The 13784-nt window shown below is 41.1% G+C and overlaps 1 protein-coding gene across 1 annotated transcript in view; it reads left to right on the forward strand.

The window, feature by feature from the left end:
- The window catches only part of AXDND1 (axonemal dynein light chain domain containing 1), a 150171-nt gene that overhangs the window by 66779 nt on the left and 69608 nt on the right, over positions 1-13784 (forward strand). Inside the window, exons 13-15 of the mRNA XM_075541353.1 lie at positions 9195-9296; positions 10068-10231; positions 13473-13548. Of these exons, the coding sequence (XP_075397468.1) occupies positions 9195-9296; positions 10068-10231; positions 13473-13548 (342 nt within the window). The remainder of the gene's footprint in view (positions 1-9194; positions 9297-10067; positions 10232-13472; positions 13549-13784) is intronic.

A 13784-nucleotide genomic window follows, 5' to 3' on the forward strand; every position in this document is an offset into this window, starting at 1 on the left:
TTAAACAATGTATTATTTAAGGTTAAGTATAATATGAGGGGATTTTTTTAAAGTGTAGAAAAAATGAATTAAAATATAATGGCATCTTCCCACTTTCCCCCACTTTTTTTTAAATTAGGGACTCATACACCACCCATCTTGATCCATACATACATCAATTGTGTAAAGCACATTTGTACATTTCATTGCCCTCATCATTCTCAAAACTTTTGCTCTCCACCCAAGCCCCTGGCATCAGGTCCTCATTTTTTCCCCTCCCTCCCCACTCCCCCCTCCCTTATGAACCCCTGATAATTTATAAATTGTTATTTTGTCATATCTGGATCTGTCCCATCTCTCCCTTCCCCCACTTTTCTGTTGTATGTCCCCCAAGGAGGAGGTCAAATGCAGGTCCTTGAAGTAGGTCCCCCCTTTCCAACCCACTCTCCCTATGCCCTCCCAGTAACCCCACTCACACCACTGGTCCTGAGGGAATCATCCGCCCTGGCTTCCCTGTGTTTCCAGTTCTCATCTTTACCAGTGTACATTCTCTAGTCTAGTCAGACTTGCAAGGTAGGATTCGGATCATGACAGTGGGGGCGGGGGGGAAAGAAGCATTTAGGAACTAGAGGAAAATTGTATTTTTCATCGTTGCTATGTCGCACCCTGACTGTCTCATCTCGTCCCGAGACCCTTCTGTAAGGGTATGTCCAGTGGTCAACAAAAGGGTTTTGGGTCTAATTCAGAATAGACTGAGGCTCTAGTCCTTCAGCCACATTTAACAATGTGACAGCAAAGTTTGTCCTCCTCACTCTCGAGTCAAAGAACATGAACCTGGGTTTATTTTTCTGCTGAAATTTCTGCCATTGCTCACACAAGAAGAAGGATGAGCAAAGACAGTATAAAAGAAAAGTTTTGTGACATCTGAAATTCACTTTTTTTTTCTTGTTTCAGCCTGTGGTTCGTTGCTATAACCTTTCACTTAGTTTTGAGGATTTACCGAGTTGAGATTACAGATCTTAAATTCTTTTCTTGGTGTCTGTTTAGATTTGTAGACCTGCTTAGACCCCTATCCTCCTAGAAGTCCCTCAGGATACTGAATTTTTAATAAAATATGTACTTGTGAATCTCCTGCTCCCACATCTGGGCATTATATAAATTATCAATGAGTTCTGACCCTCAATAGATTGAAAAATGGTTCATTTGGATATCTTCAAAGACACAATGGTACCAGATCACCAAGTTGTCCATGGAAATCTTTGAAGTGCTGCATTAGATTTCTGAAATAGGTCCTGTCATGTGTAACAGTCATTTTAAAATTTTTGGATAAAAATATAAAGGGCTCCCTCTCAGAGCAGCCAATCCACAGAGACTATATGGCCAGCCCCACTATGAGACACCACATCCCTCACTGAACCAAAGCCCTACAGGGGACAACACTGGAGACACAGTGTGGGAATTCCGCCCCATCTGATGCCACCACACCGAGGCAAAACATTAAGGGCATGGAGCAGAACACCAAGGGGAGCAGAGCAACAAAGTCCCCAGGGAGTATCAAAAATAGGCTTTGGGGTCAGGGCTTGATGCCCCAACAGACTTGACTGGAAAACACTCCTAAAGGCCAACAAACAGTCCTTGAACTAACTACAAGCTTTTCTTTCTTGTTGTTGTGTTTTTGTCTTTTTTTTCTCATTGGCTTGTTAGTGTTGTTGTTTTGTTTTATTTTGTTGCTTGTTTTTGCAAAGTCTTGTTTCTGTGCATGTTATTATCTCCACAGGTCTGTCTAAATAAGATAGGCTGGATGAACAATCTGGAGGAGAAAACAATGGGCCCGACAGTTTCAGGGGGACATGGGAGAGGGAGAGATGGGGGGAAAGGTAGCGGGGTTAACAAACCCAGGGATAAGGGAACAACAAGTGATCCAAATCGGTGATGAGGAGGGTGTGGAAGGCCTGGTAGGGCATGACCAAGGGTAATATAATGGAGAGGAATTACTGAAACCCAAATGAAGGCTGAGCATGATAGTCGGACACGAGGAAAGTAAAAGGAAATAGAGGAAAGAGCTAGGATGCAAAGGGCATTTATAGAGGTCTAAATACAGCCATGTACATATGTAAATATATTTATATGAGGACGTGTAAATAGATCTATGCGCATATATGTATAGATTTAGTATTAAAGTAGCAAATGGACTCTGGGCCTCAACTCAAATACTCCCTCAGTGCAAGAATACTTTGTTCTATTAAACTGACATTCCATGATGCTCACCTTCCCCACACAATTGCTAAAGACAAAGCAGGTGCATAAGCAAATGTGCAAAGAAAGCTGATGGTGCCTGGCTATCAAAAGATATAGCATCTGGGGTCTTAAAGGCTTGAAGGTAAACAAGCAGCCATCTAGCTCAGAAGCAACAAAGCCCACATGAAAGAAGCACACCAGCCTGCCTCTCCCCCACTATCATGATCCCAATTCTACCTTACAAATCTGGCTAGACCAGAGGATGTACACTGGTACAGATAGGAACTGGAAAACAGGGAATCCAGGGTGATGATCCCTTCAGGACCAGTGGTGAGAGTGGCGATACCAGGAGGGAGGAGGGAGGGTGCGTTGGAAAGGGGGAACCGATTACAAGGATCTACATGTGATCTCTTCCCTGGGGGATGGACAACAGAAAAGTGGGCGAAGGTGGATATAGGACTGTGCAAGATATGACAAAACAATAATTTATAAATTATGTAGGGTTCATGAGGGAGAAGGGAGCGGGGAGGGAGGGCAAAAATGAAGAGCTGATGTCAGGGGTTTAAGTGGAGAGCAAATGTTTTGAGAATGATGAGGGCAATGAATGTACAAATGTGTTTTACATAATTGATGTATGTATGGATTGTGATAAAATTTGTATGAGCCCTTAATAAAATGATGAAATATATATAAAAGGCATATCCATCAGAGTATACAGATGTCGCAAAGGAGGGAAAGGTAATTATTATTTGTGAAAGGAAGACTTGCTTACTTAGGGAAGTTCATTTGTTTACTAATTAATTAACCTTTGAAAAGGTGTCTGAATACAAAAAAAGATAGAAACCCCAACAACTTTCTTTATATACCATAGATAAGCTGAGTAGTTCGGCACATATTTTATGCAGTTGTTGTGGTAAAATTCAGGTGCCTCGGCTGATAGTCGGGTCAGCTAATATTTGAATATTTACAGTACCAATTATAAACAGTAGAAATTCAATGTAGGAATAAATCTAGCAAAGAAAGAGCAAAGCCTATATGTTGAAAATTCTAGAACTATGCAAATGGACATAAAGAAAAAATCTATATATATGCCTCTGTGTGAGAAGAAGGTACTATAAAAATATCACTTCTAGATTATTCTGTAAATTCAGTAACATTTTATTAAAATATCAACAATTACATTTTTAGGAATTTGACAAGTGTGTAGTAAAATCTATGTGCAAGTTTCTAATTAGGGGAATAGTAAGACATTTTGAAAGAAAATTTAGAAGAAGCAACTTCTCCTCTAGACATCAAGTATATTATGCTCCAAAGTAACTGAGAATGTAGTAGTTTGCCTGGAAAAGATAAGTATAAAATAACAGAATAGACAATTCAGAAAAAAACCCATGTATAACTGAACTATTCAATTAATTGAATTGAAACAACAATATCAGTTAAATTTTTAGATCATATCACAAAAAGTATATTCTAGAAAGGAGGTAATATTAAAATATAATGAACCTATAAATATATTAGAATCAGATGAGAATCTTTTTATAATATTGCAATGGAATTGTCTTTTTTTTTATTAAAAGATAATTTTTGGGGGTTTGGTCTGACCCCTGCCTGACTGCCTGTACTCAACCTGTATAGTGTGAGTTAAGTGGCTTTTCTTCTATCCCTACTGTGCTGATTACACTTACCTCACTGTACTCATGTTGTACTTATCCTTTTGTGATAGGCTATTACTCCAAGCAGCCTTCTGAAGGTTTCTCTTCAGAATCAGATCTAGGTCTGATTCTTCTATGAGCATTGTTACCTCCATTGTTTTTCTTGTTGGGGTGTTGCATTATGTTGCTGTTTGCATGACATTTTGGAAGAACTGGGAGCCATGTTTCTGGGAGACCAAGGGGCTCTGAGCTCTTTCTCTGTGTGACTGGTAAGTGCTTTCAAGGACTACCTGAGGCCTACTATGGTGGTGGGTAGACTGTGATTCAATGGCTGGTGGGAGGGTGGGATCAGAGTCTGTTGGGCCAAGCCTGAAATGTGGGTATTAGGGCAGTGCCACTGTGTCCCTCAGGGAAGGGGGACCAGCTTAGCAAAGTGTTTTAGAGCTGATTGGGTCTGAATTTGCCCCTGGCTTTCCTCCTGTGTCCCTCCGGCGCTGTCCTGTTGGCATTGCTGGTTATGCTCCGTGGAACTGCATTTTGTCACAGGTAAATATTCCAGTGACTCTTCAATTGCTGCAAATTATTGTCTACTTATCTATTGTTGCTCACGCTGGCAGACATTGTGCTGGAGTGAGGTGGGAAGGGGATGACTGATGTAGTCACTCTGTTCCTGCTTGGGAGGGGACCTGCAAAGCCCTAGACTGCAGGGACAGGGCTGCTAGAAGCACAGGAACTCTGGTGTGGGGTCTGTGACTAGCTCTCAGAGGCTCTCTGGTGTGAGGTCTGTGGCCAGCTCTCAGAGGCTCTCTGGTGTGAAGTCTGTGACTAGCTCTCAGAGGCTCTCTGGTGTGAGGCCTTGTGGCTAGTTCTCAGAGGCTCTCTGGTGTGAGGTCTGTGACTAGCTCTCAGAGGCTCTCTGGTGTGAAGTCTGTGGTCAGCTCTCAGAGGCTCTCTGGTGTGAGGCCTTGTGACTAGTTCTCAGAGGCTCTCTGGTGTGAGGTCTGTGACTAGCTCTCAGAGGCTCTCTGGTGTGAAGTCTGTGGTCAGCTCTCAGAGGCTCTCTGGTGTGAGGTCTGTGACTAGCTCTCAGAGGCTCTCTGGTGTGAGGCCTTGTGGCTAGTTCTCAGAGGCTCTCTGGTGTGAGGTCTATGACTAGCTCTCAGAGGCTCTCTGGTGTGAAGTCTGTGGTCAGCTCTCAGAGGCTCTCTGGTGTGAGGTCTGTGACTAGCTCTCAGAGGCTCTCTGGTGTGAAGTCTGTGACTAGCTCTCAAAGGCTCTCTGGTGTGAGGCCTTGTGACTAGTTCTCAGAGGCTCTCTGGTGTGAAGTCTGTGACTAGCTCTCAGAGGCTCTCTGGTGTGAGGTCTGTGACTAGCTCTCAGAGGCTCTCTGGTGTGAGGTCTTATGGCCAGCTCTCAGAGGCTCTCTGGTGTGAGGTCTGTGACTAGCTCTCAGAGGCTCTCTGGTGTGAGATCTGTGACTAGCTCTCAGAGGCTCTCTGGTGTGAGGTCTGTGACTAGCTCTCAGAGGCTCTCTGGTGTGAGGTCTGTGACTAGCTCTCAGAGGCTCTCTGGTGTGAGGTCTTATGGCCAGCTCTCAGAGGCTCTCTGGTGTGAGGTCTGTGGTCAGCTCTCAGAGGCTCTCTGGTGTGAGGTCTGTGGCCAGCTCTCAGAGGCTCTCTGGTGTGGGGTCTTGTGGCCAGCTCTCAGAGGCTCTCTGCGAGCCTGAGATTATGACCACTTTAGACAGCAGTCTGGGGAAGTTACTGCTCACTGTAGGACTAGTGCACAGAAAGGGGTGGCAGATGCCATCTTGCTGGACCTGGGAAGGGGCTGGTGAAGCTCGCAGGCAGAAACAGTAAACTTAGAGCATTTCAGCAGATTCTTGAATCACTTTGTCGGTGAATGTCAAAGGGGCAGGTCTGAACTGGACCCTAGTACACTGAATATATTTTTAGCACCCAGCCTCCCAGTATTGGCCTCCTTACCTCTTAAGTTTCTAGTCTGACAGCAGGAGCGCTGGGCAGGTGATTCTACCTGGGAGCCATCTTGATTCTCTTCCCCTATGTAGTTTTTCTGGAATTGTCCTTTTTAAGCATTTCATGAAACCTTGGAATTAAAATCATGCTGTGACAGTCATTAAAAACAAAAGCAAATAACATTGAGTAAAAATGTTGGCGCCACATGAGGGAGGGGGGAAAGGGGAGGGAGGGGGAAAAAAAAGAGGACCTGATGCAAGGGGCTTAAGTGGAGAGCAAATGCTTTAAGAATGATTGGGGCAGGGAATGTATGGATGTGCTTTATACAATTGATGTATGTATATGTATGGATTGTGATAAGAGTTGTATGAGTCCCTAATAAAATGTAAAAAAAGAAAAGAGGAGAAAAAATGATTAGGGCAAAGACTGTACAGATGTGCTTTATACAATTGATGTATGTATATGTATGAACTGTGATAAGAATTGTATGAGCCCCAATAAATTGTTAAAAAAATGTTGGCGCCTTTTAAAAGAAAGAGTTAATATTAAAGTAATCATATAAATCAATCCAGTAGAATAATGCACACAGGATATGAACAGGTAATTTAAAGAATAAAATTTTTAAATGGTTAATGAAAACAGGAAAATGTGTTCAACCTTATCAATAATTGACTATATGGAAAGTAAGGAATAATTAAAAACAAATTTATCTTAGCAAGGATCCCTGTAGTGACACAGTTAAAGTGCTTAACTGCTAATCAGAAGTTCAGTGGCTCGACCCACCATCTGCTTCATGGGAGAGAGATGTGGCAATCTGTTTCTGTGAAGGGTTTTAGCCTTGGGAGTCCTATGAGGCAGTTCTACTCTGTCCAATAGGATTTCTCTGTGTTTGAATCACAGCTTAGTATATTGCTGCTGCTGCTGCTGTTGTTTGGTGCCATGGAGTTGGTTCTGACCAATAGTGACTCAATGTACAACAGAATGAAACACTGCCTGGTCCTTTGCCATCCTCCCAATGCCTGAGCCCATGTGGCCCCTACTGTGCCAGTCCATCTCCTTGAGGGCCTTCCCCTTTTCACTGCTCCTCCACTTTACCACGGACGGATCGTTCCTGACAATCTGTCCAACATATGTAAGACGAAGCCTTGCCATCCTTTCCCTCTAAGGTAGCATCTGGTTGTCTTCCTTCCAGGACAGATTTGTTTGTTCTTTTGGCAGTCTGTGGTACTTTTAATATTCTTCACCAGTACCACAATTCAGATACATCAGTTCTTATTCAGTCTTCCTTATTCAATGTCCATCTTTCACATGCATATTAGGCAATTGAAAAGACCATGTCTTGAGTCTAGCACACCTTAGTCCTCAAAGTGTGTCCTTGCTTTATAATAATTTAAAGAGGTAATTTTCCTAAATGAATATGATAGCCATGGATATGATAGCCATGATACGTGATGTGTAAAAAGCACATTTCAAAGTTATTTATCGATTGTAGGTGCTATCTATATTTATTATAAAACTATAATATATTTTTAAACTGTGTAATTCTATATACATCAAAAATACTTCACTAATGGTACATTAAACTAATAGCACTGATTATCTTTGGTAGGTTGAATCTTAAAGTTGGATGAGCTAGTGAGAATTTTGAGTTTTTACTTTATATTTCTGTGTTATGTGACTTCCTTTTAACAATTTTGTTTTTTAAATTGAAAAATGTCAATTTTTATGATCGATTCAGATACCTTTTGTTCGCAGCTATGTCCTTTGTGTCTAGAACAGTTAGTCACTGAATAGTTGATTGATTTATCAGTGATTCTCAAAGTGTGGTCCAGGGACTCCTGGGACCTTTTCAGAAGTTTCTTGCTGTCACATTTCCTAGTACTATTAAGATATAATGTACCTTTTTGCTCTCATTCTCTCATAAGTAAAGAGTGGAGTTTTCTAGAACTACACAACATGGGGTATTGCATCAGATTGAATATAGAAGCGAATATGAGAATGCAGGTGTATTCTATTAAGGTTCATCTTCAAGAGATTTAAAAAAATATAAAACAATGGCACTATATCACTGATTTTTTGAAAAATGTTTTTTCATAAAAATTGTGCCTTACAACAACAACAACCGATCAACCAGTACCAAATTAGTAATCATGCATGTTGTACCCAGTTCTTGAAATTATAAACCATGCTGATTTGTATATTTTGGGGGTGGATTAATTTTTTCACAGAGAGGTATGCAGTATTCATTTCTCAAAACACAAGGTAATTGAATCAAAATACATACACATTCCTCATTTTATTATCACAATCTTGGCAACAATAAATGAATTCTTGTTTCCGCCAGCAAAAAAAATTGTGCCTTATGTTATCATGTTATTAATGTGGATTTAAGGTGATTAACAAATAGATCTTTTAAATGGTTTAAGTTTACAATACAGTAAATATTAATAGATACAACCCACATGAAAAGTTCTTTGGAAAAAATTAAAAAAAGAAAAGCTCCTGGAGCTATTCACTTTTTAAGAGTGAGTATAAAGGGATCTTGTGACCAAACTAGTTGAGAACCTCTGCTATATACTGTATTTCAGTGTGGCTCTAGCTTAGTAGTTTTAGGAAGCATGCATTTAGGAATCAAGTTAGTTCATGATTTCAGAAATTTTGGTTGAGTAAATGATTGAATTAAAAATTAATATGTGAGATGGGTCAGTCAGGGTGCGAGGTAGTACCGATGAAGACCACAGCTTTCCCCCAGATCCTGGATGCTTCCTCCCCCCAACTACCATGATCCGAATTCTACCTTGCAGGACTGGATAGGGCAGAGGTTGTACACTGGTACATATGAGGGTTGGAGGCACAGGGAATCCAGGGTGGATGATACCTTCAGGACCAAGGGTGTGAGGGGCGATGCTGGGAGAGTGGAGGGTGAGTGGGTTGGAAAGGGGGAACTGATTACAAGGAGCCACATGTGACCTCTTCCCTGGGAGAGGGACAGCAGAGAAGGGGGGAAGGGAGACTCCAGATAGGGCAAGATATGACAAAATAACGATGTATAAATTACCAAAGGCACATGAGGGAGGGGGGAGCGGGAAGGGAGGGGGAAAAAAAAGAGGACCTGATGCAAAGGGCTTAAGTGGAGAGCAAATGCTTTGAGAATGATTGGGGCAGGGAATGTATGGATGTGCTTTATACAATTGATGTATGTATATGTATGGATTGTGATAAGAATTGTATGAGCCCCTAATAAAATGTTTTTAAAAAATCAATATGTGAATAACATTGGCTTGTGTATAACATCTACAGTGGTTTGTTACTATTTTAGATGCCTGATCACAGTACTTTTTTTTGATAGGTAATTGTAAGAAATAAAGTCATATCAGCTAAAAGACTTTACCTCAATGAAAAAGGCTGGAATAAATATGCTAAATATTTCATCATAATGCTGTCAAACAAGGTACAGTTCAGTCAACCTCAGTTGTGGGCAGAGAGACTGGCTGTTGAAGGTTGAGGCTATCAGATATTTTGACTAGATGTATGGATTTTAAAATGTAATTTTGTATTTTATTGTGAGTAGAATTGAAGTCTAAGGAAAATAAAAGATTTCTTCTATCTGTCTTATATCATAACCCAGTTTATCTAAGATGAATAGCATTGCATTTGTTGCAGAGTCAACATTCTATTCATGAATGCTTACAGTAAACAGAAATAGCATGGAAGTAGCCATGTTTGTTGGATTGGTTGCATTAGTGATACATTCTACTGAGTCAAGCTATGTGCTGTGGTCATTTTATTGAACTCTTCTAGCGATCTGTGTGATGTGTATTATGATCTCTATTTTATGGATAATAAAAACTAGTTTCAAATAAATTAAATATAGTCTCTACAACATTAGACAGCCAGTCAATGACCTAGGATTCCCACCTGGGTCTGTGTGATTTCACAGTTCCTGCTTTTATCATGGTCCTACCATAAATGACCTCCTGGAAAATTGGCTTCAGGTTGCAAAGAGGGACAGAAATGCTTTGTGCCATTAACAATTCATTATCAAAGGAACTGGGTGGTGGTGTCACTGATATTTTGAAAGAGGAATCCTATTTTTGTTATTTTGATGAAATTTCTTTGGAAATCTCCCGTATTTCAATACTGCAGTGTTACTAGTGTCTGGTGCATGTCAACATTATTTAACCACATGAAGAAACAAATGCGTTCCCTGCATTTTATCTAGGATACTTCAGACCTTGCGCTATTGCAAAAGTTAACACAGAAATGGAGAAACTTAATGACTAAATTTAAAAAGGAGGTAGAAGAAAGTGAAGAAGACACAAAGGAGTCATTACAAATTGTTAAGAATGGCCTTATCAGATGGGAGCAAGTCATCAAAAATAAATGGTGAGTCTTCAAGAAAATGCTTTTTAAAATATACTATGTCTTTAAAAAATATTTTACTGGGGGCTCGAACCATTCTTATCACAATCCATACATCCATCCATTGTGTCAGCACATTTGTATCTTTGTTGCCATCATCATTCTCAAAACATTTTCTTTCTACTTGAGCCCTTAATATTAGCTCCTCATTTTCCCCCACCCTCTCCACTCCCCCCTCCTTCATGAACTTTGATAATTTATAAATTATCATTATTTTGTCATATCTTACACTGTCTGATGTCTCCCTTCACCCACTTTTCTGTTGTCCATCCCCCAGGGAGGAGGTTATATGCAGATCTTTGTAGTCAGTTCCCCCTTTCTACGCCGCCCTCCCTCCACCCTCCGGTATCATCACTCTCATCACTGGTCCTGAAGGGATCATCTGTCCTGAATTCCCTGTATTTCCAGTTCCTATCTGTACCAATGTACATCCCCTGGCCTAGCCAGATTTATAAGGTAGAATTGGGATCATGATAGTGTGGAGAGGAAGCATTTAAGAACTAGAGGAAAGTTGTGTGTTTCATCGTTGCTACCCTGTAACCTGACTGGCTCATCTCCTCCCTGCGACCCTTCAGTAAAGAGGTGTCCAGTTGCCTACAGATGGGCTTTGGGTCTCCACTCTGTATTCCCCCTCATATACAACAAATTTACAACCTAATTCCTTTGACACCTCGTGGTCACACAAGCTGGTGTGCTTCTTACATGTGGGCTTTGATGCTTCTGAGCTAAATGGCCACTTGTTTGTCTTCAAGCCTTTAAGACCCCAGATGCTATATCTTTTGATAGCCGGGCACCATCAGCTTTCTTCACCACATTTGCTTATACACACATTTGTCTTCAGCAATCGTGTCGGGAAGGTGTGCATCATGGAATGCCAATTTAATAGAACAAAGTGTTCTTGCACTGAGTAAGTACTTGAGTGGAGGCCCAATGTCTATCGGCTGCCGTAATACTGAACCTATAAATATATGCACATAGATCTATTTCCCCACCATCCTATATAAATATACTTACATAAGTACATGCCTGTATTTAGACCTCCATAAATGCCCTTTGTCTCCTAGTTCTTTCCTCTATTTCCTTTTACTTTCCTCTTGTCCCACTATCATGCTCAGCCTTCATTTGGGTTTCAGTAGTTTCTCTTGGTTACATTGCCCGTTCTAGGCCTCTCACACCCTTCTTGCCACTAATTCTGGGTTGCTTGTTGCTCCCTTTTCCCTGGGTTGGTCAACACCACCTCCTTACCCCTGCCTGCCCTTCTCCCATGTCTCCCTGGAACCATCGGTCCCATTGTTTTCTCCTCCAGACTGTTCTTCCAGCCTCTTATCTAGATAGACCTGCAGACATAATAATATGCACCCAAAAAACAAGGCATAGCAAGACAAAGCGACAAAAGAGAACACAACAATGACAACAAAAAAGGAACCCAATGACCCATAAAAGAATAAATTAATTTTTAAAAAATAAAAAAATTTTAAATTAAGAAAAGAAAGAAAAACCTGTAAATAGTTCAAGGTCTGATTTTTGACCTCTAGGCGTGTCCTCCAGTCAAGTCTGATGGGGTGCCACGCTCTGGGCTCCGAGCCTACCCTTTGCTCTCCCTTGGGAGCTCCCTGCTCTGCTCCCCCCATTGCTCTGCAGCACGTCTTTAGTGTTTTGCCTTGGTGTTACAGGGTCAGGCCGGGCCAGTCCCGACACTAAGTCTCCAGTGACTGTGCCGTGTCTTATAACTCAATTTAATTCTTTGTCTTTCCTTTTCCTTCTTCCTCTGTGCCCTATCCTTGACCTTGTAATTACTCTGCAATTAATTTTTTTGGAGGTAGCCCTTAAACTCTCAGTTCTGCTAGGATTTTGAGGCTGTGGATAGTCTATCATGATCCTGCTGCTCACTTAATCTAACTCTTTATTTAAGAAAAAATAGACTTAAAACTTGGATATCTGGATCTATTGTGCATTCCATAGAACAGTGCATGTGGAATGAAGTAACATGAAAGGGTGGTAGTTATAGGAAACCTAATTTGGACTGGACGTCATATTTTGTAAAAATTAGAAAAATCTGACAATCGAAGAGGCTGCCTGTAACACAGTTAAGGTGAGATGACTGAACTACAGGAAAGGTTAGGGTAAGTGTTCAGATAGGAACCCAGGTGGTGTAGTGGGCTACGCATTGGGCTCCTGAGGTCTGTATTTCGAGCTCCATGGGGAAAAAATGAAGTTAGCTACTTTTGTAAAGATGTATAACCTTGTGGAAACCCTGAGAAGCTGTCTGCATTGTCCTGTAGGGTTGCTATGGTCAGAAGGACTTGGTGGCTATGTATCTGATTTGGTTTGATTTAGATTTTAGATGAAGGCTGGATTAAGTGCTTTCTAAGCTTTCTTTAAATTTTAAGATGAGTTTTTAGTTGAGGAGACACATTTAGGTTCTATTTTAAATTGTTAAAAGGGGTTTCAAATTTTTGGACCCTCTAAGAGGTGGAAGCTAAAATGGATTTCTCTTCAAATTGGCTTTGTTGTCATCTGCCCATTTCTGCTATTTGTAGATTCTTAGCAAGGAGGGGACACAGTTGGCAGTGGTTCTGTTTTTCTCTTCAGAGAACTTCTCTAGCAACGTCTCCATCCTTGGGAGACTTCAGAGAAATCAAACTCCTTCTTATTAAAAGTTGGGGTTAAACCAAAAACTCAATGCCATTGAGCCAATTCTGACCCATAAGGACCCAATAGGACAGGTAGAAGTGCCCCCTGTAACTCTTTATGGGATAGAAACCCTCCTCTTTCTCTGAGAAGTGGCTGATGGGTTCCAACTGCTGACCTTGCAAATAGCAGCATGCCACCAGGGCTCCGGAGTTGGAGTTACTGACCTAAACTTTGAGCCTTAATTACTTATTAGACTTCATACTGTTATGGCTGCTGCCTTCCATAATTAGATTATGATGATCGAATTTTTAACTCTAAATGCCAAGAGACCACCCTTTTAGGACTGTTGGGGCCCATGGTTCTGTAACTTGTTTGCTGAGGGACAATAAGGATCTAAGTTTATATTTGCAATTGTAAATGTAGAGCTGAAGGTCCATGGGGAAGGTCCTTGAAAATTATAAGGTGGACCGGGGAAGCGGTGGCTAACATAATATTGCTATATATTGTATAGACTCAAGATTTTCTTTGTTTATAACTCATTCTGAATCCTTCTTTTGCACTTTTCTCTCAGTGAAAAGGACAAAGTACCTGTGCTTCAGGGACAAATATTGCATTCAATGAATACAGACTTTAAGCTATGGCTAAAGGTAGGATTTTCTAATGGGCAGCTTGATGATCAGTACCTGGGATGGACTGACCCAATAGCCACAGCGGGGGGCTCAAATACCCCAGTGGTCATCAAGGTTATGGGAGGTCGATACATAATGCTGCATGCGCTGGGGAGCCAGCTCAATAGCTAAAAGCAACAACTTGGTACTCCTCACCTGCAACTGAGTCAGTGCTCATCCTTTTAAGATGCCATATTAAGTTTTATGAACGAGAA

This window comes from Tenrec ecaudatus, chromosome 1 (genome assembly GCF_050624435.1).
Source record: "Tenrec ecaudatus isolate mTenEca1 chromosome 1, mTenEca1.hap1, whole genome shotgun sequence".
Classification (NCBI taxonomy): Eukaryota; Metazoa; Chordata; class Mammalia; order Afrosoricida; family Tenrecidae; genus Tenrec; species Tenrec ecaudatus.